The following is a 27,471-nucleotide window of genomic DNA, read 5'->3' on the forward strand; positions in this document are numbered from 1 at the left end:
CTTTTTTTTTTTTTTTAACTACTTCCAAGAAATCACCTCTTGCTCCCAAGACATTCAGCCAAAAGTTTGGTTACTGCTCATTTTATCCCAAATAACATCTACCACTGCAAGGTAATGAGCACCTCCTGTGTGCTGGGCCATGTCCTGTGCACTTGAAATTTTCTTGGCTTGTTAATCCTTATCATCTTCAGGATAGATTTTATCTCCCTCCTTTTGCAGATGAGGAAACTGAAGCTCAGAGAGGTTAAGTAACTTGTTTAAGGTTACCCAGGGTAAGGAGCAGTGTTAGGATTCAAATCTAGGTCTAGTTAACTTCCCAGCAGGTACTTCTAACACGCACACATAGTAATCACTGGGTCAGCTTCGAGTGATGGAACAGTGATGATGGATAAATACATTTCTGGCAGGAAGAAGTGAACACTGAAGTCAGAGAGGCCTGAGCAAAGAAAGAGACTCATTAAAGAATTAGGAAGGTTCCAAGAAGGAGAAGAGGTGAATTCAAACTATCCTGGGAAGGACCCAGGTGGATTTCTCTCCTTGTAGACATGACCTGAAAATTATTCTAATAGAAGCAGTCTGCAATATCTCACTTTCCTCAAAGGCCAGGGCCTGGGCCTGCAGCAAATCTCGGAGTCTGTGAGGAGCAGAACCACCTGGGGTCTTTGTCAGACATGGAATCCAAACTTCAGGAGGTAGGGGGTTCCAACAAAGGTGTCCTGAGACAAGACTCTAAGAATCGTTGCAGGGAGGTGAGAAGCCAGGCTCAGATTCCGTATTTCTTGCTGTGTAACAAGCCACCCTAAAGCTTAGGGGCTTAAAACAGCAACTCATTATTCCCCCGAATCTCCGGATTGACCTGGAAGTTTCCTTTGCTCTTGTCCCCTGACCTCACTCACTAGACTGCAGTCAGCCTGTGACCTTGCCCAGCCGGGGTCTCTCTGATGGCCTCCTTCCCAGGACTGGAGCCTCAGCCAGGATGCCTGGACTGGTGACCCCCTTTCTGCTTGTGGTTTTTCATCATAGCATAGTGTTCTCAGGGTTCCCAGGGGGCTGGAACACAAGCTCACAGCCTGTAAGAACTTGCCTGGGGATCATGCAGCCACACTTCCACTACCTTCTGTTGGTTAAAGAAGTCCCGGGGCTAGCCCAGACTTAGCGGGCGGGGAAATAGGCTAGATGGCAAAGCTGCACAGTGTTTGCAGCCATTTTTCAACCTGCCTCCATTTTTAAATTGGAAATATAGTGCAACCACAGTTACAATTTTTTTCTATTTATAAGCCATTTATGCCCTGACTTGCCAGGACTCCTTCAGGTGACAGTAAAGAAATTAGCTTGGTGGAGGGGGAAGCATTTATTGGCTCCTCTTATTGGAATATTTAAAGGGTTTCTAGCTTCGGGTATGGCTAGATCCAGGAGCTTGAATCTTGTCATCAGAACACGTCCTACCACCAATCTCTCTCCTCTATCTCCCTCGGAGTCTGGCTTTCTGCATAAAGCCAGTTTTGTGTGTTGGAAAAGGCAAACTCAAGCAAACAAGCCTCTAAATGTAAGGTCTGTAATCCAAAAAGAGGCAAGAGATCCTCGCCCTCCGTGACTGATGTGCGAAATCTTTGAGAAAAAACTGATTGACCAGCTTGGGTCACATGCACTGGGCTCTCTCCAGGAAGGGCACTGGGGGCTAGGGGGTGGCACTCACCAGGAAGACAGAACCCACAGCGGTCTACTGCCCTCTGCAAACTTATACTTCAGCACCAACACAGGGTCTGGTATATAGTGGCTGCCCAGTGAGTGTTTGTTGCATGAAAAATAAATAAGCTCCTGGCTGATCATAATAGGATGAAAGAGGGGGAAACTGCCCAGGAGCAGGGAATCTGTTTGGTGCTCTCTCTTGTAATTTTGCCACCATCATTTACAGGGACCCAGAGGGAGACCCTTGGCAGCAGCTGGCAATGTCAGACAGGCTTCCTCCTGACTAAGATCCTGTCCTTCCCTAGGTCATAGAACTGAAATGTCTTGAGGCCAACTGGGCAAGCTCCCCTGAGAATGAGCCAGCCTAGAAATTGCCTGTTTACCTCTTTTTGTGTCTGCCTTTGAAAAGGCATCTGGCGAATTCTTTTTTTTTTTTTTTTTTCCAGTTTTCTTGACATTTTGTTGATAACTGCTGGTGAGAAGCTTGGGGGATTTTTTTTTTCTTCCACTTTTGGAAAACCTAACAAATTCTTTTGTTAGAACTTTTTCTTTGGAGAGATGGAAGACAGGGTTAATTATACCTGTGGGTGAAATCTGCCAGCAATGTTGTTTTTCCAGCCCAAAGTTTACACCAGCCCGCACAAATAATCAGCATTCCCATCTCATTTACTTCCCAGATTCAGTGACCTGGAAAAAAAAATTCTTACATGAATTGCCAGAGAGGAAGTACTGGAAGAGAGGAAAGGGAAAATAAATATTTCAGAATGTATTAAATGTTTTAAGTTTTAAAAAAATAGCCCTCATTATAAGTAGAATGTGATTGAACAGAATGTTGTTTTCCTAGTTACCTTTCCTAGGTCCCCAGTGTGCTAGGCTGAATATTGTAAATAAAAAATTATAAACTTTCCAGCAACAGAAGTTCCCAAGTGGGATGGTTATTCTTAACGTGAAAGGATAATTCTCAGTAGTACCTGTGAGCTATAGACGTCCATTCATGTGTGTGCAGGCTAAGTTACTTCAGTCGTGTCTGACTCTTTGCAACCCCATGGACTGTAGCTCACCAGGCTTCTCTGTCCATGGGATTCTCCAGGCAAGAATACTGGAGTGGGTTGCCGTGCCCTCCTCCAGGGGATCTTCCTGACCTAGGGGTCAAACCCACATCTCTTACATCTCCTGCATTGGCAGGCGAGTACTTTGCCAGTAGTGCTACCTGAGAAGCCCAGACATCCATTACAGATATCTGTATACGAGTACATCATTTCAACCAAGTTCTTGACTCATTGGGGTTTTCTCAAATGACAGAGCTAGCCTTGAGAATCTGCCTTGTCCTTCCCTGCCTGCCCTCACCTTCCCAGAGAATGATACCATATTTTTCCTATATTTTTTTCAATGGGCTCAGCCTTACACCCAGACCCACACCCACTAAACTTCCCATCTGGCCTCCACCCAGGATGAAATAATTCTGCTGCTGGGAAAAGAAGTCAGCCGTCTCTCGGATTTCGAACTCGAATCCAAATACAAAGATGCCGTGATCGTGAACCTTCAGAACGAAGTGGCCCACCTGAGCCAGAAGCTGTCGGAAACAGCCGCCTCCAGGCAGAATGAGAGGGTGCTCCCGCCCAAGCTCCAGGTTCTGGAGCAAGACGATGATGCCCAACAGAGAGAAATCGAGACCTTGAAAAGCCAGGTAGAGGGGAGGAGTGGCGTGGGACGGAGTGGGAGGTTGGGACTGGCAAACACACACTCTTTATTGTTTAGTTGCTAAGTCATGTCCGACTCTTATGCGACCCCATGAACAACAGCCCACCAGGCTCCTCTGTCCATGAGATTTTCCAGTCAAGAATACTGGAGTGGGTTGCCATTTCCTTCTCCAGGGGCATCTTCCTAACCCAGAGATCGAACCTGCAGCTCCTACCTTGGCAGGTGGATTCTTTACCACTGAGTCACCAGGGAAGCCCCACACTCTTAAACTATGTATAAAGTAGATGACTCATGAGAACCTACTGTATTGCACAGGGAACCCTACTCAATGCTCTGTGGTGAAATAAATGGGAAGGAAGTCGAAAAAAGAAGGGATATATATATATGTAACTGATTCACTTTGCTGTGCAGCGGAAACTAACACAGCATTGTAAAGCAACTATACTTTAATGACAATTCATTTAAAAAAGAAAAACCAGGCAGGGCTCGAAGACAAGGGGTCAGAGCCTTCGGGTGGTGACTCAGGGTGATGGCTCTCGGGTGGAGCCTCAGGGAGCACCAAGGGTGTCCACCCGGATAGTTGGAAATGATGATGGAGAAGAGCACAGATCCAGGGAGGAGAGACTTGGCAGGTTCCTAGCCTGCGAAGAACAATACCATTAATACCTTTGATTAAGTGCCTTCTTCAGTCGTGTCCAACTCTGCAACTCTATGGACTAAGGCCGGCCAGGCTCCTCTGTCCATGGGATTCTTCAGGCAAGGATACTGGAGTGGGTTGCCATGCCCTCCTCCAGGGGATCTTCCCGACCCAGGAATCGAACCCCGGTCTCTTACATCTCTTGCCTTGGCAGGCACGTTCTTCGCCACTAGCACCATCTGGGAAGCCCCTGACTACACATACGATTCTACAGATGAGGAGACTGAGGTAGGCTCGGAGATACCCAGGAACTTGTTACAGCTTGCACAGAAAATGAGAGGGGACTGTGTGACTTGAGCTCCCTCTGCCACATTGCATTTCCACCCGGCTCTGTGGCTTTAGTGACCACCTCTCACGCTCACCTGGCCCCAGCCAGAAAGGACCGGAGATGGGGAGAAGGAACCTCCCAGTGTTCCAAACACCAAGGCCTTTATCAAACCCTGAAGGCAGCTGCTGCTTCGTTTATGGAGAATTTCACCCAAAATTCTCCACCCAGGATGCCTGGATTTATAGTCAAGTTCCTTTCTCTTGAAACTAGATCCAAAAAAAAAAATTTTTTTTTAAGGAATGACTTTAAAATCGGCCATTGATCTTGTACGTAAATTATATCTCAGCATATGTGAAAGTAGCTCAGTTGTGTCTGACTCTTTGGAGCCCCACGGACTATACAGTCTGTGGAACTCTCCAGGCCAGAATACTGGAGTGAGTAGCTATTTTCTTCTCTGGGGGATCTTCCCAACCCAGGAATCAAACCGGGGTCTGCATTGCAGGTGGATTCTTTACCAGCTGATCCACCAGGGAAGCCCATATCTCAACATAGTTGATAAAAAAAAGAAACTGGCCACTGATGATTTTTGGCCTCAGTGCCTAATTCTGCTTAAAACCACAGCCACGTGGCCTCGGTTCCCTGATTCTTTGCTTACTGCCTTCCCCTTCTGTAACCGATTCTAGGTGCACGATTTCAGTCCTGGAAATGGTGCCCTAGAAAGGACACGGGTTGTGTGGGGAACCTAGGAGATTCTATCAGGAGACTGTCAGCTCCATGAAGGCAAAGGTTGGTCCTAGTAACCTTCCAAAACTCATAGGTCCATGTCTGTTTGTTCTTTATCCATCCGTCCATTCATTCCAATCAGTATTTGCCGGGGCCGACCCTGTGTCATGCTGTCTTCCAGGCTCAGTGAGTTCAGCAGAAACAAGGAAGACATGATCCTTCCTCCTGTTTTGTTCTAGTGAGGGGGACAGAATAAACCAGGAAACAGGATTTATGTTCCAGTGTTTCACTGAAACGGTGACTCTCTTTTGAACCTATTACTAAAGCAAACACTGAAGGCAGCACGTCCTGCAGGAACCGCTGCTGCAAACAGCTCCCATGACATGCAGCTGACCCCCTGAGGAGCACCTTCTCTTGAGCTGAACCCAGTTTCGCTGAAATATCCTTTCCAGTAATCCTCCCATTTCAGAGCTTTCCTGAGCTAATGTCACAGGTACATGGACAAGGCTGAATTATTCTCATATATCTTTTTTTTTTTCAGTTGAAACATATTTGACATGTAATATTATAGAATTTACATCAGCCAGTCACAATTTGAGTATTATTTAAAGTGGCCGATGATATCTGGGGGAAAAAAAAATTTTTTTTACAAAGATATTATCTAGAAATAATTACACTGATTCATCATCCTGTTACCTCCTCCACCTCTGGAGCTTTCCTTATAACTGAAGGTGAATATTTTGTAACAAGACATCTATGAACCAGAGGCTGCCCTGGTTTGAACTCAAATCGAGTTCCACCCACTCACGTTTTAGCTTCTTCAATATTCTACTGCCTGCAGAACATTCAGCCAGAAACAGAAGCCGCATGGCTGGTTGATTTATTGTTCTGATGACTGTATGCATTCTCCTTAGTCCCTGAAAGCATGTACATAATGACTTGCTCTCAAAGATCTTCGATCCCCTAGAAATATCGCTAGAAAATTCTTACCTGCATGTATTCTTATACGCCTGGGCTAATTAGAAACCAAATTAGTATCTTGAAACAGTCACTCCTCCTAGCACTATTAATTTTCTTATGATTCTGGGCCCATTTTACTACATGGCATAACAGACATTGAACATCTTGGAATTTATGCCAGTTACAGACAACATAGATATTTGTTTTGGTAGTAAAAACAACAAAGAGGTTTGGGTCTTCGTTGTGCATGCAGGCTTTCTCTAGTTTCTCTGTGCACAGGCTCTTAGTTCCTCGACCAGGGATCAAACCCACATCCCCTACATTGGAAGGGGAACTCTCAACTGCTGGACCACCAGGGAAGTCCCTTGAAGACTCTCTTGAGTTTTTCAGCAACCCAAAATCCTGAAACTCTGACACTTAAAATGAAATATTTGAAATCTGTCAAAAGCACTGGAGTCTTTAGAGGGGAACGTATGTTTTCCCTTCTGGAAGTTTGTCTCTGTGTGTTCTTCCTTATGCAAATAAACCCATTAAGCTGAGAAGAGCTAGAAACAGTTTACTTAAGTGTTCCAAGTACCTTTTATGGGAAAGTTGTATTCCACTGCCCCCGCCGCCACCACCCACCCTGTTTCATCTCTTCAGTAAGAGATGAAAGAATTTTTTTTTCACTCAAAGTCCAAAGCACAAACATGCAAAAGTATAGCCTTGGGAAGGCTGGTGGGCAGAGTGGCTTGTGTCCCCCCGCCACCACCCATAGAAGGTGGTTACGTACAAATATGAGACTTGGACCATAAAGAAAGCGAGCACTGAAGAACTGATGCTTTAGAAATGTGGTCTGGAGAAGACTCTTGAGAGTCCCTTGGACAGCAAGGAGATCCAACCAGTCAATCCTAAAGGAAATCAACCCTGACTGTTCATTGGAAGGACTCATGCTGAAGCTGAAGCTCCAGTACTCTGGCCACCTGATGCAAAGAGCCGACTCATTGGAAAAGACCCTGATGCTAGGAAAGATTGAAGGCCAAAGGAGAAGTGGGCAACAGAGAATGAAATGGTTAGATAGCGTCACTCACTCAATGGACATGAATATGAGCAAACTCCGGGAGATGGTGGAGGACAGAAGAGTCTGGCGTGCTGCAGTCCATGGGATTGCAAAGAGTCGGACACGACTGAGCAACTGAACAACAATAGCCTTGGAGAGGTTGGGGGCCAGAGTGGCCTGTGTCCCGCCCCCCACCCCCCACCTTCTAGCGTAGACCTGTCCCAATAATGTCTCAGATGCCCCAGGGGAAAAGTATCTATAACCACCGTAAATGTCATAGACTGTCAGCCATGATGGTGCATGAAACAAGAAAACTTGTGAGACCTTAACACTTCCGTTAATTCTATGAGAGTAAGAAGGACAAGATTTTCAGGCACAGAAACCAGGACCAAAGGCTGTGAGCGCCATCTGGTGGCAAGGTCACCATACCGTTACCCAAATATCTGGGCATGCCCGCCTCTTCCCCCCAATTTTTTTTTTTAATATGAAGCCTGCAGCCTGTTCTGACAGTAAACAGGGAAATTCTTGTATTTTCTCTTTTTTTAAGATTATTTTTATTAACTATATTGAGTCTCTATTTACTCTCATAGCAGTTATTTTTAATTTAATACACGTTTTTTTTAATTTAAAAAGCAAGGGGCTTCTAAGAAAAATGCTAAGAAATTATAGAGGGATCAGCAAAGAGATATAGCAAAAATAGTGAAAGTGGTATTTGAATGACAAGTTTAAGAACTCTCTTAGGGTGGTGTTGCCAGATAAAATAAGGACGCCCAATTAAATTTGAATATTAGAATGTCTTTTTTAGCATATGTTCCACATACTGCATGGGACACACAGGCAAATGTTATCTGTCATCTTATTTTAAGTGGGCATCCTTTTTTTCTCCCCCAAATCTGGCAACCTTACCTTAGGAAAACAAAGAAATTGCGTCCTGCTCCTTGTCACTTCTATTTTGATCTATCAAAACAAGCTAGCTCTCATCCTGTCTAGGGACTATGTGGCATTTCTGCCCCAATAAGCATGTCCCTGTGGGAGAACTGAGTCCTGACGTCTGAAAAATCAAAGCGGTGAAGGCCCACAGCACACCCTGGGAGGGAAAAGGCCTAGCCACTCAGACCAAGCAGTCCGGTGAGTCAGATGAAGAGGGAGGGGGTTCTGGCCCACCTCCCTTCCCCAGCCTCTCGGGTACCTGCTCTCCAGGTACCTCTCGGGGCTGCTTTCCAAGGAGATCCTTCCAGGGCCCCTGCTCTGTGTATGGATCCCTGGAGAGGGGCTGGCCCTCAAGTGGGTTCTGAGCCAGGGGCTTCCAGAGTTCTTGCAGCAGCCAGCCCAGGGTCATCCCACCCATGATTCCTGTGTCTCCTCCTAATAACCACCACAGCAGTGTTAAAGTGAGGCTGAGCAAGACTTACAAATGCACACGAAAAGATTCCCGACTCCTTTCCCCAGAGACGGACAAGGGAAGCTGAAGCTAAAACCCGCCATGGATCCCTCTATGCTGTGTGCCCGGCATAATCTGATTACTTGCACACATGACTAATTTGTTAAGATACTTCTAACAGGGATTTGCTGGTGGTCCAGTGGTTAAGACTCCAAGCTCTCGAAGCAGAGGGCACAGGTTTGATCCCTGGCTGGGGAACGAAGATCCAACATGCCGCAAATCAGGGACTGGGGAAAAAACTATACTTCTAGCAATCCTATCCGGAGAAGGCAATGGCAAGCCACTCCAGTACTCTTGCCTGGAAAATCCCATGGATGGAGGAGCCTGGTAGGCTGCAGTCCATGGGGTCGCTAAGGGTCGGACACGACTGAGCGACTTCACTTTCACTTTTCACTTTCACACATCGGAGAAGGAAATGGCAACCCACTCTATGGGGTCACACAGAGTCGGATACGACTGAAGTGACTTAGCAGCAGCAATCCTATCAGACTGGGATATACCATCGCCCCACGTACAGACTGAAAATAAGATATGGTGTCTTCCTGTGTTCACATGGCCTGTCACAGGCAGAAACAGGACTTGAAGCCTACAGTCTGGCTCGCAAGTCCACGCTATGCTTTAGAGCCTCCAACTTTTCATGCTGCTTCCTAGGGCCACCTGGAAAAGTGGAAACGGGTCACTAGAGGCTGGGTTTGAATCCTTCTCCACCTCTGACCATCCCCGTGATCCTGAGCAGGGGCCTTTGCCTCTCCAAGTCTCAGTCCGCTCCCTTGCGAATGGGAGGAATGATGGGAACATCAGCCTTCAGCAGTTCTATGAGGAGCATCCATGCAACATGTGCCCATGAGTTTGGCAAACTCTGGAGTGTTGTATGAGGTATAAGTGATTTGCTGTTCTCATTAAAGGAAATTCATTGTATAACCTGTTCCCATGTCTTGGGGGCTTCCCAGGTGGTGCAGTGGTAAAGAATCTGCCTGCCAGTAGACGGGACGTAGGAGACATGGGTTTGATCCCTGAGGTGGGGAGAAGCCCTGGAATAGGAAATGGCAACCCACTCCAGTGTTCTTGCCTGGGAAATCCCGTGGACAGAGGATCCCAGTGGGCTACAGTCCCTGGAGTCGCAGAAGAGTCAGACATGACTGAGCAGACACAACACCCTCCTGTCTCTTGAATTTTGCTGTGCATGCAGTCGGTGCTGGATGATTCAGCACCAACAGCTGGCATGTTTATGGCTAAAAGTCCACAGACGGTGATCTCGGAGAGGCAACAGTGAGCAGTGGTTTGAAGCGAAGTCTCAGTTCCCTGCCCAGGAACTGAACCTGGGTACCCGGGATAAAAACCAGGACACCTAACCACTGGACCATCAACAGCTAGAGGCTAGAAGCAAATCTGCCCTGGCTCTTGCTCCCATTGAAAAATGCATTTCTTGTGGAGGCAAAAACTATAAAAAAAACAGGTACAAAGTTTATTGTTACAGACACAGCACAACTGGAAAAGCACAGAGAGAAACTGTTTGTTTAGTTAAGACAGAGATGCACACCCGGAGGGAGAGGGTGTGGGCGCCCCTTCGGTGAGGAGGAGCCCAGGACAGATGTGGTTAAATCAGGCATATAGGGCAGCTCTTTCACGTCTTTGTTGCTGTTCAGTGGCTCAGTCTTGTGATGTTTGTTCAAACTCAGGTCCATCAAGTCGGTGGTGCCGTCCAACCGTCTCATCCTCTGTCGTTCCCTTCTCCTGCCTTCAATCTTTCCCAGTATCAGGTCTTCTCTAGTGAGTCGGCTCTTTGCATTAGGTGGCCACCCATCTGGTGGGTCTTTGTTTACCTTTGGCCAATTATCTGGTTTCTTTTTCCACACCGGACCTGCCCTAGGATCCTCCCCAACATGTGTGCACAGCTTTTCCCCAAGGTAGATTCCAGCCCAGCAGCCAATGAGGGATGGGGCTTGACATCACATATTATGGGATGGTGACCCCTCCTTTGTTATCCCTAAGGAGCCTTTCTGCACATGTGCAGCGACTCCCTTGCCCCAAGGATGGGAAAAATGTGACCTCTTGGTCTTGTACTCAAACAAGGTTTTGCCCCTGTCTGTCCGTGACATAACTGATGTGTCCACAGGAGGCAAAGTCCAGCCATTTACCCTGTTCCTGTCGTTGTTTCTATCTCAAAGTGCAAACAGGAGGCTGGTTGTAAATGCCTAACCTGGAGCCCACCTACCTCCTGTCTTGGGAAATGCAAGCAGAAGGCTGGTTGTAAGTATCCAGCCTGAAGCCCACCTGCCTCCTGCCTCAGTCACAGGACAGGATCCAGGGCAAGGGCACCTAAGCCCCTGGGTGACCACAAAGGTAAGGTTTGTGTCTTGATGTAGGACACGGTGGTCACCAAAGGAATAGGCACCCTCCCATCTCTCCCACTAGTTATAACTGAAAAGCTTGGTTTCCCCAACACCCCGACCCAAGATCAACCTGTCTCATTTTGCCCAGCCTTGGAGAAGCCTGTTCTGCAAAGCCGTTTGGCCCCCGTCTGACTGTGTGTTGCCTCTTCCCACAGATCAGTGCCCTGCAGCAAGGCTACAGCCAGGTGCTGTGCCAAACCCTGTCTGAGAGGAACTTGGAAATCACGTCCCTGAAGAACCAGGGTGAAAACTTAAGGAGGGATAACGCAATCACATCAGGTGAGGTCCTTCTGGATTTGCTCCTGAGAGCAGCCTCCCTCCCCCTGCAGACATCACCAATCTATCACTGCACCTGCCTCCCTCCCCCTGCAGACATCACCAATCTATCACTGCACCTGCCTCCCTCCCCCTGCAGACATCACCAATCTATCACTGAACCTGCCTCCCTCCCCTCACTGCACCTGCAGACATCACCAATCTATCACTGCACCTGCAGACATCACCAATCTATCACTGCACCTGCAGACATCACCAATCTATTTCTGCACCTGCCTCCCTCCCCCTGCAGACATCACCAATCTATCACTGCACCTGCCTCTCTCCCCCTGCTGCTGCTGCTGCTAAGTCACTTCAGTCGTGTCTGACTCTGTGCGACCCATAGAGGGCAGCCCCGTCCCTGGGATTCTCCAGGCAAGAACACCTGAGTGGGTTGCCATTGCAGACATCACCAATCTACCACAGCACCTGTGCCCATGACCTGGGTGCAGTCTCAGGGATCTCAGCAACCCACCTGGCCACCAGTGTCAGCGAGTTAGAATTCTCCCTCAGTGCAGATTTCTTGCCACCCACTTCCTAGGGCAGGGCCTGATCAATACTGGAGAGAATGTTATATCTTGACCAGGCTTCCCAAGTGGCTGGCTCAGTGGTAAAGAATCCATCTGCCAATACAGGAGATGTAGGAGACCCAGGTTCAATCCCTGGTCTGGGAAGATCCTCTTGAGAAGGAAATGGCAACTGCTCAAGTATTTTTGCCTGGACAGTTGCATGGGCAGAGGAGCCTGGCGGGCTGCAGTCCATGGGGGTCGCAAAGCATCGGACACGACCGAGCAGCTGAGCACACACACACATGTCTGTGAGGTCACCTGAGCACCGGCCCCGCCGGGGAGAACATAGACCATAGTGGGACTTGGCGGCTCCACAAGCCAGCCTGCCCGAGTGCGAACTGGAACATGGAGGAAATGGGGTCGCCACTGTGGGTACCCGTTATCTTACCCACGTTCACCTGAGTGCGCTTGAGCCCAAGTGAAACATTTTCTAATTGACCAACAGAGGTGGTTCCCCGATAAGGGGCTTGGGGGGCAGGGGCAGCCCACGCACAGCTGAGGCTGAGCCTGGACTCCCTGGACGCCTTCATTCCTTCAGCACGCTGACCGAGCACCTACAGGCGTCAGGCCCTGTTCTAGGCTCTGAGGAGAGAGCTCTGAGCAAGACAGTCAGACCCCTGTACTCACTGAAGGAAAAGGCTGAATAAACAAACCGCCTGCTTCAGAGAGCGGTCGTGCTGTGGAGAAAACAAACTATGTGACATGGTGGCCGGTGCCTTGAGGGGGGCGGGACCAAGGGAGAGCAGCAGCGTGGGCGTGAAGCCGTGCAACGCAGGTGGGACCTGGACCCAGGCCAGTGCACACTGTCTTTTAACTGAGATCACACATCTGGGCTTTATTTACTCACTAATAAAGCTCGGGTTCTTGACGTCTTGTCACAGAAAGAATTCAGTGAGGGACAAAGTGACAGGTAAGAAGTGGATTTGTTTAGAGAGAAACACACTCCACAGGCAGAGCGTATGGGCCATCTCAGAAGGTGAGCGGCCCTGAAATATGAGGTGGTTAAATTTTATGGGTTGGGTAATTTCATAGGCTAATGAATGGGAGGATTATTCCAAGTATTTTGGGGAAGGGGCAGTGATTTCCCGAAATTGGGCCACTGCCCACTTTTTGACCTTGTGAGACTGACCTCAGAACAGTGATGACATTGGTGGGTGTGTCGTTGCTGTTCAGTCACCAAGTTGTGTCTGACTCTTGGAAACCCCATGGACTGCAGCACGCCAGGCTTCCCTGTTCTTCACCATCTCCTGGAGTTTGCCCGAGCTCATGTCCGTTGAATCGCTGATACCATCCTACGATATCATCCTTTGTGGCTGGTGGGTGTGTCACTTAGGTGTTGCGTTACAATGAGCATATAATGAGGCTCCAAGTCCACTGGAAGTCGAATCTTCCACCATCTTGGACCTAGTTGGTTCTAACCAGTTTATGTCATGTTCTCATGGATTCTGTCATTCTTTTAGAGATTGTGCCCTTCCCACTTCCCTCCTGTTTCAGATGGGCAACGACAAACCAAGGGCAAGTGAGGTTGTGCGGGGGAACCATGGGACTGAGGCTGGGTGGGATCAAGGGGTCTGGGTTTTATACTAAGGGTGATGGGAAGTCAGTGGGGTTTTTAATGCAGAAAATGACCTGAAGAGGACCACTCACAGAAAGGGGGGAGGGAGAGGAGCAGGTGACAGGGAGGAGGCAATGAGCCTGGGAGTGGCATGTCACTCCCAAAGTCCCCGGCGTGTAGCAGGAAACATGCCCTCAGCTGTAAAAGCCAAGCGCATTATCGAGTCACACGTGAATCACTCTCTATGTATGAATTTATGCTTTTCCCCGGCCTCACTGTGCAACTTACCACTCTCACTCCCACCCCCTGCCAGCCCCAGGTCCCTGCTTATGCTTCTCTCTAACTTGGAATGTCCTCAGATAGTTGCTGAGCACCTCCTCCAGGCTTGGTGTGGTCTGGGAACCAGGAATGTAAGGATGAACTCACTGGTCCTTTCCCTCTTTCCATATGTCTGCCAATCAAACCTCATGCAAGCATCAAAGCCTGTCTTGGATCCCACTTTCTCCCATCAGGGAGTCAGACAGACCTGGGTTGGGACAACACTTGGGATGAGCTGGACTCACACAAAGGGTGGAAGCCCTAGAGGGATTTCCAAGTAACTTAAGTGTGTCCTATGGGCAAAACACATTTTAAAAATGAAATTCTGGATCATTTCGTTTTTTATTTCATATTTATTGTTATTGTTGTTGAGTCCCTAAGTCATGTCCCACTGTTTGTGATCCCATGGACCTCAGCACACCATGACTCTGTCCGTCACTATCTCCCAGAGATTGCCCAAGTTCATGTCCATTGAGTCAGTGATGCCATCCAACCATCTCATCCTCTGCCGCCCCCTTCTCCTTTTGCGTTAAATCTTTCCCAGCATTGGGGTCTTTTCCAATGAGTTGGCTGTTGGCATAAGGTGACCAAGTTCAGTTCAGTTCATTCAGTCACTCACTGATGTCCGACTCTTTGCAACCCCATGGACTGCAGCACACTAGGCCTCCCTGGCCAAAGTATTGTATAAATATTTTTGGTTGTGCTTCATGGCGTGCAAGATCCTAGTTCCCTGACCAGGGATGAAATCTCTGCTTCCTGCATTGGAAGCATGGAGCCCTAACCAGTGGACCGCCAGGGAATTTTTCATATCCCTGCTTGACTGACACCTAGCAATAAAATTAGGCCTAATGTTCTTCCGATAAAGAACTGTATGAGATAATCCAGTACCACTGTGTTTAGGCACCTTTCTTCCCACTTTGGGATTCCCTGGTGGCTCAGCTGGTACAGAATCCGCCTGCAATGCGGGAGACCAGGGTTCGATCCCTGGGTTGGGAAGATCCCCTGGAGAAGAGAACGGCTACACAATCCAGTATTCTGGCCTGGAGAATTTCATGAACTATACAGTCCATGGGGTCATAAAGAGTCGGACACGACTGAGCAACTTTCGCTTTCACTTCCCACTTTTCTCCAAAGTGATAATTCAATAACAGAGTAGTTATCTATTGCTATATAGCAAGTTATCCCAAAATGTAACAGATAAAGCAACAGCTGATATTTATTATTTCACCCAGTTTCTGCAGTACAGGAATTTGGGATGGAGTGGTGTGTAACTTAGTTCTCTTGAATTGCAGCCAAGATGTGGGCTGGGGCATCAGTCATGTCATCAAAAGCCTTACCGGAAGCGGGAGGACCCCCTTTCAGAGTCGCTGCCCATGTGGCTGTTGGCTGGAGGCCTCAGCCTCTCATCAGTCGTACTTCTCCTGAGGACTGCTTGAGTGTCTTAACAACATGGGGGGTGGCTTCCCCCAGAGTGAGTGATGCAAGAGAGAACAAAGAGGAAGCCGCAGTGTCTATAATGACCCAGCCTGGGAGGTCACATTGCATCCTTTCCACAGCATCACGTGGGTTACCCATGTCAGCCCTGTTCAGGGTGGGAGGGGCCACACAAGGGCATGAATTCCAGGAGGCAGGGATCATAGGGGCCATGCTGGAAACTGACTCTTGTGAAACGTAGTGAGTGCCATGTAGGGGATGACCGAGGAGGAGATGGTTGGTTGCATCACCGACTCAATAGACATGAGTTTGAGCAATCTCCGGGAGATGGTGGAGGTCAGAGATGCCTGGAATGCTGCAGTCCGTGGGGCCGCAGAGTCAGACACGATTTAGCAACTGGACAACAGCAGCAAATATAAGTTATTCACTTTATGTTCTTAGGACAGACCATCTCACTTGACCCGTACAATAACTCTGTGCAGGACATGCAGTGGGAGATGAAATAACTTGTCCAAAACCACCAAGCTAATAAGGGGTAAGGATAGGGCCAAACTCATGTAAGTGTGAAGCTAGCCGCCCCACCAAGAGTGTCCAGCAGTCCGCTCTGCCGCATGTCCGCCTCCTGGGCTCTGGAGAAGAATTCCTGGACTTCACCTGTGCTGGGCCTTTGTTCCCCAAGCCCTGGGCATGGCCTCTCCTCTTGGTTCTGCCCAGCCTGTGCCCACCAGGGGCCCCCAAAGGCTTCTCCTCCCACTGGTGCTTGCTGACTGCCCCTCATTCTCCCTGAAGCTTCAAACCACATTCCATGGTCTCTGGGTTCATTCCCGTCCTTGCTCTGGGATTCTTGGCAACAACCTCCACAGTTCTAGGAATGCTGGCCCTGGGCTTGGAGGTTCTCGTCCGAAACTTGGCTAACAGCCGTGGTGATGTCAGGAATCCTTCCTGCCCTTTTGACCTGTGAGTTTTTGATTTTGTTTTGCAGAGATGGTGTCATCTTTGCAAAAGGATATGTTAGCAAAGGACGAGCAAGTTCAACAACTAAAACAGGAGGTGAATCAACTAAAAAGTGAGAACAAAGAAAAGGATCATCAGCTCGAAGCCCTCAGCTCCAGAGTGAGTGTCGGGTCATCACCAAAGTGTAGCTTTGAAAAGCAGACACAGTGCAGTCACGTGTCTGCAGAGAAGTCAACTTCTCTGCAGCTTTTAAAGTACAGTATGCGGCTCAGAATCGCATGATATATATTCAAATGCAGCAAACATTTTCTAACCCCTATGATAAACCCCAGGAACAAGCACACTTATTAGCATATATTGCTACTGCACAGCTTAATGTAAAACAGAATAAAATCTCTCTGTGAGCAAGGACAACCCACAGGGCTCCATCACGGTCCCAGCACCACTGGTTTTCATAATTGCCTTCAAATCAGAACGTCTGAAGATCCAGATGCAAACACATAAACTCTCGTTTCTCCCCTAGACTTGGTAGGCAAGTGAAGAGTTTTTTAAATGGAACTTTACTTGCAAATCTTGCCTTCCATGCCAACATTAGAATCCTGACTCTACAGGATAAGATTTCTCAGTATTTGTATGATGCATCTGTTTCTGCCAATCAAGGTAAAACCTCATAGCTTTCATCTCAGGTCATCACTCAGAGATTCCCAGCAGCTGTCTGATGGATTAGCCAGGGCTGCACGGGTGTGGGGTGGAAACATCCTGAGGTTCCAAGGAAAAGGCACGGTGAGTAGTGCCTGGTGTGCAGTACTTGCTAAATATGGAATTGGCAAAAGTCGTGAGCTTTAGAGTCAGACAGACCTGGGTCCAATCCCAGAGCTTTCTCTTACTATAATTTATTTGGCCTTTATTTCCCCATCTGCGAAATGGGAAAGACAAAATCATTTTCCAAGACAAGGGAGCCTGGTTTGAGCAGCGCTCCTCTGCCTCTGCCTCAGTCAGCCGCCTGGCCAATGCCTCTGCCTTTGTTTCTGCCAAGCAGAGTGCCCTCCTAGGCATGTGCACCCGCTGTTTTAGGTGAGAGGACTGCGTGTGTGTGTGTGTGTGTGTGTGTGTGTTGGGGATGGGGAGGGGTTGCAGAGCTGGTGCTTCATAGAAGGAATATGCGGACAGCCACTGCTTGGCTCTTCCACCTCCCACAGTGCATCTGTTTGATTGTGTCCTCGTTTCCCCTTCCTTACTGACCTTGGAGTGAGGTCACTTTTCCTCTGGGTTCTTCCAGTCTTGTTTCTATATATTACCTAGAAATCAATCAGTCAGTTATTTTACAGTGAATTTACACCATGCATATTTTTTTTTAAATCATAAACACAATGACTTCCCCATGCTAATAAATCAACACTCTTATCATTGGTCTTAAAAGCCACATACTTTCTCCTGGGTGTACCCAGTGTTATAAAGTGATCTCCTGTTATAAACAACAGTTATTTTTTTTTTCCACTGTTACTGACATTTCTATGGAGAACATCCTTGAAGCTACAGATCCACTGATTTCTCTAATCATTGTCCTTAGGGTACATATCTAAAGTGGGAATTTCTGGGCCAAAAGAAGGCACATACATCCTCATGCTGTTAATATTTGTTGTCAAAATGCCCTCAGAAAAGGCAGCTCCGTTTACCCCTTTGTGACCAACAGGGCAGTTGTGTCTTTGAGATGGAACCTGTACAAAAACACTAAGATGGACCCAAACTCGATGGCCCTCCCTCACCACTCCCGATGGTCACTGAGTGAAAACAGCTCAATTCCTCCACCCTAAGTACCCAGACTCTACGAGTCTGGACTCTCCCTGTGGTGCAGTTTGCTGGCTTTTGAAGGGCAATTTAGATGCTTTATTTGTCAGAACTCACAGGAGGGGTGAACCAGGAACAACCGCAAGATCCCCATGCTTCCATCACACAGACGGTCTGGCCTCTCAGAATGCAGGGTGTGACTGAGTTAAGCAACAGAAGACAATCTTGGGCACGCACACAGGGACTTAGGGCCCCCAGTCAAGCCCACATGACCTTGTTATTTTTCTCCCCAGTGCTCAGTGCTGAAAGAAGAGTTAAAGAAGGAAGATGCCCAGAAGGAGAACCTGGAAGCCCAAGAGAAAGAATTAAAACTCTACAAAACCGTGCGTTGAACCTCCTCACCCCTGGGTGTCCATGGAAAGCCTAGACTTTGACCTTCAGGGCTTTGGAGGGGTTCCTTGGCCCCTTAGCTAGTACAAACTGGGGCTTTATGGGTGTTTGTTGGTTAATGTAATCAACATAATTCTTTGATTTGCTTGCCTCAAAGAGATGGGTAGAAACCCTTGGAAAACATACTATCCTAGGATTTCGTAGACAGTTGGCTCTAGGTCCCTCATCAGGTTTCCCCTGGAGCTGGGCTAGAGTTGGGCTGGAGACCAGGACAGAAGGTGGCCAGGTGGCCACTAGATGCTGCTAGAAATGCACCATGGTACCTACCCCTGGACTTGTGATGCCCAAACTTTCATGATCTCCTGTCACAAGTTTTATCACAGCCATGGGCACTGTTATTGACGTGAAACGCCTCCTTAAGGATTGTTACTTAAGTGTTGATGCATTCAGTTTTACATCAGTTCATAAAAACAAAATAAAAAGCAGACATATCATTGGCTTTGTATGGAAGGTAAACATAAAAATTAGTGCAATGAAAAGATGAGCAGTAAATGTGAATGTTCACCCTCCGCGCCAGTCGAATCCTCGAGACCATCACTAAGCATATATTTTCCATCTGTCGAGGCCATTTTCTTCTCTCAGGGGCACTGCTATTCTCTGTCTCAAATGGGAACAAAAAGAAAAAGCTCATTGTTCTTTTCTTCCCAGCTCTGCCCATGGTGTCTTCCAAATAACCCCTATTTAGACTGAACTCAAAATATATTCCAAGGAAGGAGAGTCTAATGAGTGAATGTGTCCCTTGTACCGTTTAATCCAGAATCCATGCTGATCTTCAAAAGAAACTCAAATTTTCCCTCACCCTGCACTTTCAATGCCTCTGTTGAAAGAAACGCTACTTAGCTTTAAAGATGTAGAAGCATCTCCCAAGGGAAAGGATTAAACTGATCTTAGACTAGGTTTCCACCTTAACGAACCGGGTGAGATGAGTTACGAAGTTGACTTCCCTGTTGTTAAAACATTTTCAGCAAATCCACGGCATGGAGAAAGAAGTGAGAAAGCTCAGGGAGGAGCTGAAGAGGAGCAGTACGGAGCAGAGCCTGATCTCTAAGACACTTCGGGAAAAGAGCAAGGTATGGCAGGGATGGGTCGCCTTGGCAACTGCTCCAGGCTGGGTCTGCCAGACTCCAAAGTTTCCATGTGTAACCACGACCCACTGCCTTCAATCATGAAATTACCCAGGAAAGAATTGATCCATTAAATCAACTTTGTCAATGATGTTGTTCCAACTTAAATACTCTTATTGATTTGTGTGTGTGTGTGTCTTCGTGTTCTATCAGTCATTGGGAATGTTTTTGTTTTTTTTTTTTTAAATCTCATAATGATTGTAGTTTTGTGTGTTTCTTCTTTTAATATTGACAAATTTTGCTTTATATATTGTGAGGTTGTATTACTATGTGCATATAAATTTAGAATTCTAATACTTCCAGTAAAACAAGACTTTTGATCATCATAAAATGTCCCTTTTTTTTTTTAAATGTCCCTTTTCATCTCTAGTAGTGGTTTCCCCTTAACATCATCTTTGTCATTTGGCGCCATCACTGGCTTGCTGTTGGTTAGAGTTTCCATAGCATATTTTTTTCATACTTTCTCCGTTAATTTTTAAGATTTTATTTATTTACTTATTTTTGGCTGTGCTGGGTCTTCATCACTGCACACAGGCTTTCTCTGGACACGGTGAGCAGGGACGACTCTAGTTGCGGTGCACTGGCTTCTCGTTTCAGTGGCTTCGTGTTGTGGCACATGGGCTTGGGGTGCAAGGGCTCAGTAATTGTGGCTCATGGGCTTAGCTGCCCCGTGGCATGTGGACTCTCCCGGGACCGGGGATCAAACCCGTGTCGTCTGCTTTGGCAGATGGATTCTTAACCACTGGACCACCAGGGAAGTCCTCTCTGTCAATTTTTAGGTTTTCGACATATAGCTTCCAAGCAGCATATCACGTTTACGGACTCCAGTGTGCCAGCCCTCTGCTCAGGCCCGTCTCTGTCACCTGATTACTCAGACACTGGGTCCAACTCCTCTCGCCAGCGCCGCTTGTGCCACCTGTGCTGTATTGCTCTTTCTCCCCTATCTTGCCTCCTTTTGAGTTGATGGCTTTCGGTCATTCCACCTTCCCCCTCTGTTAGCTTGGAAACATGTCACTGTTTCTACTATCCTTTCAATAATAGTAAGACAATAGCATTTTATCCTTGACTTGCAAAGATCTCACATTAATTAGGTTTTTCACTCTTCCATTGCTCTCCTGGTGGTCATCCTAAAGATGACAATGTGCACTCTTCTTTAATTAATTATTTCTTTGGCTGTGCTGGGTTTTAGCTGCGGATGGTCACTGTGGCATGTCTGATCTTCAGTTGCAGCTTGCAGACTCTTCAGTTGTGGCATGTGGAATCTAGTTCCCTGACCAGGAATTGAACCCTGGCCTCTGGCATTGGGAGCGCAGAGTCTTAGCCACTGGACCACCACAGAAGTACTTACAATGTACATTCTTAACTTACCAAGATGTAGAATTAGTTGATAATTATGCCCTTCTCCTTGACAGTGCAGTGAATTTAGAACACCCTAACTTCACTTAACCCCTCCAGATCTGTAAGTCATTGCTGTCATTTTCTCAACTCCTCCCTATAGTTATTAATAAAGCCCCCAAAGATATTATTGGTGTTTTTACATAGTCAGTGTCATATGCACACGTTACTTTTACTGTTGCTTGTCTTTTCTGCATCTCTGACCATGCATCTGCATTCATTTTTCTTGTCTCTGAAGAATGGCCTTTAGTGTTTTCCTTCCCTGTAGCTCTGTTGATGAGAGCCTCAGATGTGTCTGTGTGTCTATCTTGAAATGTATATTTAACCCTCATTCTTAAAACACACTTGACTACCTATTGAATTCTACAACGGCGGTTCTTTTCTTTCAGCACATTAGAAATAGCATTAGGCATGTCACTGCTGTCTTTTGGCTCCTGTTATTTCTATTTAGAAGTCACCGTAAGCCTTATTGTTGCACCTTTGCAAAACCTGTCTTTTTCTCTGGCTGCTTTTAAGATTTTCTTTCCCCTGGATTTCCAGCAGTTTTATTATGATTTATGTAGGTGCGGATTCATTTTTCTTTGCTTTGTTCAGAGCTCATCAGGGCTTCTTGAATCCCTGACTTGGTGTTCTGCGCTAGTTCTGGCACTCAGGCTCTATTGCACACAGGCAGTGGGGCACTACCAGGGCTTCCAAACGGGGAACCAATATGTGACATTCGCAGCTAATAATGGTGAAAATGATAGCTGCAGTTTCTCATGGACTGGGCATTACCACCAAACATTTCATCTCTTTTCCCTCTTCACAACAGCGCCATGACCTAGAGATCATCCTCCCCATTTTACAGATGAGAAAGCCAAGACCCCTTGTTAACTAGCAGCGTGACTAGCCCGGTCGCATAGTTTTGGCTGACTCCAGGTTGGTCTGACTCCAGTCACTATTGTGTAGCCAACAGCCACGTTTACACTGATATTAATCAAAATTAAACACACTTTGAAATTCATTTCCTCGATCACACCAGCCCCTGTTTCGAGCGCTGGATCACCAGATGTGGTTCGTGGCTGCTGTATTAGATGACACACATTCAGAGCATCTGTATCGTTGTAGAAAGTTCTGGAGGTCAGAGCTGCCCTCCAGCTGGCTAACCCTCACAGTACCACAAGGCACTAACCTAGAGGCGAGGAGGCCAGTTGCCACAGCCCAGCGTGTCCCATGAGGGGGGTGGGAGGACAGGTGTGGGGAGCACCAGGTGTGCCGGAGGAAGCAGGGCAGCCCCTGCAGTTGCCTGAGGCTTAGGAGTGGGGATGGGGGACTGTTCGTGGAGAACACAGATAAGGGCAGAGTCCAGGGTTGGACTTGGCTTCTGCAGTGTATGGAAATGCAGCTGAAATACAAGTCAGAGCATGTTTAGGTCTGGGAGGAAACTAAGGCCCAGAGAGATGGCTTTTCCAAGGCACCAGAGCTGGGTAGTCAGTCGCTCTACCTCTTACTACTCTACTCAGAGGAAAGCTCCAAAGAGTTCTCCTGGGTCTTTTATTACATCTCTGTGATCCCCCTTGTCAGATTCCTAATCAACACGGCCCATGGGATTTGTTTCAGCACAAAGTCTTTCCATTTATTTATGAGTGTTTGCCTGGTTTCCTGTTAGTGCCAGAGCCTTGGGCTCAGTAGGTATGTCCCTGAAATGATTAGATGTGTCCCTGAAATGAGCAGCTGCAAGGCCTACACTTGCCAGCAGATGGTAGCATCGAGCACTCCCAAACTCACCTCAGCTTGCCCTGTTACCCAAGCAAGGGAGGATTAGACAAGCAAGCTTCTGCATTTCAAACGCCTTCTTTTGCAGGCTGCGATTCTTAATAGACGTTACTGAGCAAGCCTTTAGAGAGGTTTCCACCAGTGGGTGTGCTCAAAGTGGTAATGACAAATAGTTATGATGATAAACCCAATAATAACACTGACCAAGGACCTCTCATGGAATCTTAGAAGGAGGCTGCATGGCAGATATTCCCGTTAACCTTTTTTAAAAAAATATTTATTTATTTGGTTGCACAGGATCTTAATTGCTGCACATGGGATCTTCTATCTTCGTTGCGGCATGTGGGATCTAGTTCCCTGACCAGGGATCAAACCTGGGTGCCCTCCATTGAGAATAAGGAAACAGCCACTGGACCACCAGGAAATTCCCCACCTACCTTTCATAGGTCACACCAATATTTACCACACTCACAGACCTGTAAGGACTATTCCAAATATTTTGAATTCCCACAATAACTCTGTGCCGCAGTACAGGTACCATCATCCCCATTTGACAGATGAGAACACTGAGCAGTGAACTCACTTTCCCAGGGTCACACATCTTGCTCGGGACCGAGCTGGGACTAGAGTCTGTGATAGAACATAGTTGAGCCCAGGGTGCAGAGCTCAGCCCCTTCCCTTAAGGGGTATCTCCCTGTGAGTTTATCTCTACCCTGTGTATGCCCATGACCCCTGCCACGGGGCCACAGCTGTCCCTACCCCTCGAGGACTCCCCCACTGCCATTAGTACCGCTTCCCCCCAAGAAGAGTTCCCTCAGAGGGCGTGATGATCACATTAGCAGCAAGCCCATGCTTTCATCATCCTTTCAGGTTGAAGAGAAGCTTCAGGAGGATTCGAGAAGGAAATTGCTTCAGCTGCAAGAAATGGGGAACAGAGAAAACCTCATTAAAGCCAATTTGGAAAGGGCAGTAGGTCAGGTAGGCGTGCTGCCGAGCCCCTTCGTGGTCCACCGCTCTCCATGGAGCCCTGCGTCCAAGCGGCCGGTGGGGATGAGTGAGGATGAGGACAGCCTGGTTTAATTTCACCCACTTATCCCCGGGGGCAGGACTCTGTGTGGCTCCCGAGTCCCAGTGGATGTCGCTAAAAAGGCTTTTCCTGCTGGGAAGCAACCCACACTGGTGTTTGCCATCACCTGAGACCCTGACCAAGCAACCAGTCCCAGGTCAAGGCCCACCCCGGTAAACCAGCGGTGTGGGTCCCTCTTGGGGAGGGTTTGAGCCTTTCAACCGCAGTGGTGTTTCTAGCACTTTCTCTTTCACATTTTTTTGTCTGACATTTATAGCGATCTTTCTTCCTCTGACATTTATAGCGATCTTTCTTCCTCTGAGCCTCCAGACATTCTAGTCAGTATCCACAGGGGATGCCACTTTTCTGTTTGTTTTTGTTCTGTTCTGTTTTGTTTGGCCAAGCCACATGGCTTGCACGATCTTAGTTCCACAACCAGTGATCAAACCCATGCCCCATGCAGTGGAAGTGCAGTCTTCACCCCTGAACCACTAGGGAAGTCCCGCCACTTTTCTTAATGAAGTATTAATAATATGCAGGTCAAGAAGCAACAGTTAGAGCTGGACATGGAACAACAGACTGGTTCCAAATCAGGAAAGGAGTACGCTAAGGCTGTATATTGTCACCCTGCTTATTTAACTTACATGTAGAGTACAGCATGAGAAACACTGGGCTAGATGAAGCACAAGCGGGAATCAAGACTGCCAGGAAAAATATCAATAAACTCAGATATGCACATTAACACCACCCTTATGGCATAAATCAAAGAATTAAAGAGATGAAAGTGAAAGAGGAGAGTGAAAAAGTTGGCTTAAAACTCAACATTCAAAAAACGAAGATCATGGCAGCTGGTCCCATCACTTCATGGCAAATAGATGGGAAAACAATGGAAACAGTGAGAGACTTTATTTTGGGGGCCTCCAAAATCACTGCAGATGGTGACTGCAGCCATGAAATTAAAAGGCGCTTACTCCTTGGAAGAAAAGCTATGACCAACCTAGACAGCATATTCAAAAGCACAGACATTACTTTGTCAACAAAGGTCCGTCTAATCAAGGCTATGGTTTTTCCCATTGTCATGTATGGATGTGAGAGTTGGACTGTAAAGAAAGCTGATCGCCGAAGAATTGATGCTTTTGAACTGTGGTGTTGGAGAAGACTCTTGAGAGTCCCTTGGACTGCAAGGAGATCCAACCAGTCCATTCTAAAGGAGATCAATCCTGGGTGTTCATTGGAAGGACTGATGCTAAAGCTGAAACTGCAATTCTTTGGCCACCTCATGCGACGAGTTGACTCACTGGAAAAGACTCTGATGCTGGGAGGAATTGGGGGTGGGAGGAGAAGGGGACGACAGAGAATGAGATGGCTGGATCACATCACTGACTGGATGGACATGAGTTTGAGTGAACTCCGGGAGTTGGTGATGGACAGGGAGGCCTGCTGCAGTCCTTGATGTAGCAAAGAGCTGGACACGACTGAGTGACTGAACTGTATAGTAGAATTAATAATAGAACCCAGATTACCACAGCTCATGCCAAATGGAGATGGGCGAGGTGGGGAGCAGCCTCTGACTCAGCAGGTCTGGGGGTGCCATCTCCGAGGACTCTGACCCAAGATGGCCCAGCAGCTCTTCCTCTTAAATGTGGTGCAGACATGATGGCCAGAACATGCAAGCAAGGCCTCACAAAACACTAAGGGAGGACAGACGAGATCCCAGGATGGGGTACTGCCCCTATGGAAGATGGCCCACCCAAGGCAGCCCACTTTGGACCCCTCCACAAGGCACCCCTCTCCTGGCAGCCATGGCTCCAGGAGGACAAGAACATTTTGCATGTATGTGTGTGTGTGCTTTCCTTTTTCGGGGCGGATGAGTCCACCTCATCACTCATTGGATTCTCAGAAGGGTCTGTAAACTACCCAGAAAGGTTAAGAACCACAGTCCTTAAAGGAGCACTCCAGCCCACCCAGCCCAGCTCCCGAAGCCCTTCCATGTGGTGGCATCCAAGCCTGAACCAGCAGTATGACCAGGCATCGTCCCCCACGCTGAACTCCAGAAGCACCCACAGGTTAAATGACGACGATAGTGCCTCTTGGCAGGTATCAAAGCCTCTTCAACAAACATCCACACCGTCACGCCCCTGTGTCCTCTCTCCTGCAGAGTGCCGACCCCTTAGCAAGGGAGAGAGCCCACCACTCTGGGCTTCCCTTGGTGCACACACCCACTTTGAGGGCATGATCTGTGCCACTTGCCAAGAGCCTGGTCATGTCTCCAGCTAGAGCTCATTCAGGAAGACCCTCAGAGACACAGAGATTCCTCCAGGACTCGAGAGAGTAAGGATGAGGCCTCTCTGTGCTGCCCTGGCCTTCCCACGTCACCCTCTCGTCCACAGTCAGCTCCCTGCCTGAGATCATGCCCTTCCCCAGGCAGGTGACTCCAGGACTGACTCCAATTGTCCAGCAGGACCTGTCCCTCCGCTCAAAGCAGCCCCATAGGGTGCCTCTGGTGGTGATGGGGGCCATCACCCATGGGGCCCTGCTACATAACCTCTTCCTTGGGCAAGTTAGGACCCTCCCCTTGGTCATGAAACCAACAGACAGCCCAGAATCCCTCAGATCACCCAGCTGGCTCCCGGCAAGCTGACTGCAAAGCTGTCTTTAGGAGAGTCATAATTCCTCTCCTTGGCTTTTCAGAACTTCCTGGTGTGCAACAAACTCCTGTGTCTTGGGACCCGTTGACATTCACATTGATTCCCCAGCTGTTATGGTCCTTCAGGGCTCTGTTTTAGAGTCTTTCGTGACCACATTTTGCCCGTGAGCCAAAAACCCAAGCCAAGGGCCATCATGCTGGTAAACTTCCAGAGAGGGTTGGGCTTGTTTGCCTCTCAGGTCTCTCATGAACCTGGGACACCTTGAACTTGTCATTCTAGAAGCCCTGATTCTAATGTAATTGTATTCTTTCATCAACCGTAATCTGAAGACACTAGAACCAGGGAGACAGTCAATAAAAGCTGGCCGAACTGAAGGCGAGGACTTTGAACACCTGCCAAGTCAGTTGTTTCTGTTACAAGGATTCAATGAACATTTATTGAGTGCCTACTGGGTGCCAGGCTCCAGGGACCCTGAGGGGAATACAGCAGGCATCATCTTCAGGACACAAGACCTAAGGCACAAAATGGCAGCAGGCTGCTCCTCCTCCTCTCCCCAGGCACCCTGGCTGATTACACAGTTTACTCAAGCTGACAGCCTCAATATTTATCTCACAGCCTGGTGCCAGGGTACCAATTACAGAAGAGCGCTCCCGGCCCCAGACTTCCCACTGGATAATTGGCAGTGAGTGGCTCTTCTGAGGGCCTGAGACGTATGTGAGCTGCCATGCGCATCGGCTGGGTTAGGCAGGCATGCCTGAAAAGTCATTAAAACCTACCGTCCCCCTCTCTTGTGTGGGCACTGCCCCTTCCAGTGAGAGGTGAAAGTGTTAATAATCCGTTTGCGTGCGTGCTTAGTCACTTGGTCGTGACCAACTCTTTGCAACCCCATAGAGTATAGCCTGCAGGCTCCCCCATCCGTGCAATTTTTCAGGCAAGAGTACTAGATTGGGTTGCCATTTCTTACTCGAAGGGATCTTCCTGACCTAGGAGTCATACCCACATCTCTTGTGGCTCCTGCATTGGCAGGTGGATTCTTTACCACTAGGACCACCTGGGAAGCCCCAAGCATAGTGACTATTATAGTGTGCGGTGCCTTCTAACTGATTTCTCCCAGACCCAGCAGTGGAAGTGCCTCCTCAAGCCTTGTGGCTGCAGCTGCACCACTCATTCCATCACCTTCCCTTTCTTT

General features: G+C 47.9%; 1 protein-coding gene across 5 annotated transcripts in view; it reads left to right on the forward strand.

Moving 5' to 3' along the window:
• Window positions 1–27,471, forward strand: part of FHAD1 (forkhead associated phosphopeptide binding domain 1) — a 164,560-nt gene that overhangs the window by 64,198 nt on the left and 72,891 nt on the right. For 4 of the 5 annotated variants that reach the window (XM_055419258.2, XM_055419260.2, XM_088845339.1 and 1 more), the window contains exons 6-11: window positions 3,140–3,376; window positions 11,067–11,190; window positions 16,085–16,215; window positions 18,138–18,227; window positions 19,260–19,364; window positions 23,439–23,546. In XM_055419258.2, the coding sequence (XP_055275233.2) occupies window positions 3,140–3,376; window positions 11,067–11,190; window positions 16,085–16,215; window positions 18,138–18,227; window positions 19,260–19,364; window positions 23,439–23,546 (795 nt within the window). The remainder of the gene's footprint in view (window positions 1–3,139; window positions 3,377–11,066; window positions 11,191–16,084; window positions 16,216–18,137; window positions 18,228–19,259; window positions 19,365–23,438; window positions 23,547–27,471) is intronic. The other variant, XM_088845340.1, reaches the window with a different exon arrangement.

Source organism: Moschus berezovskii, chromosome 17, assembly GCF_049115385.1.
Source record: "Moschus berezovskii isolate FMDL1 chromosome 17, NW_MosBer_1.0, whole genome shotgun sequence".
Taxonomy (NCBI): Eukaryota; Metazoa; Chordata; class Mammalia; order Artiodactyla; family Moschidae; genus Moschus; species Moschus berezovskii.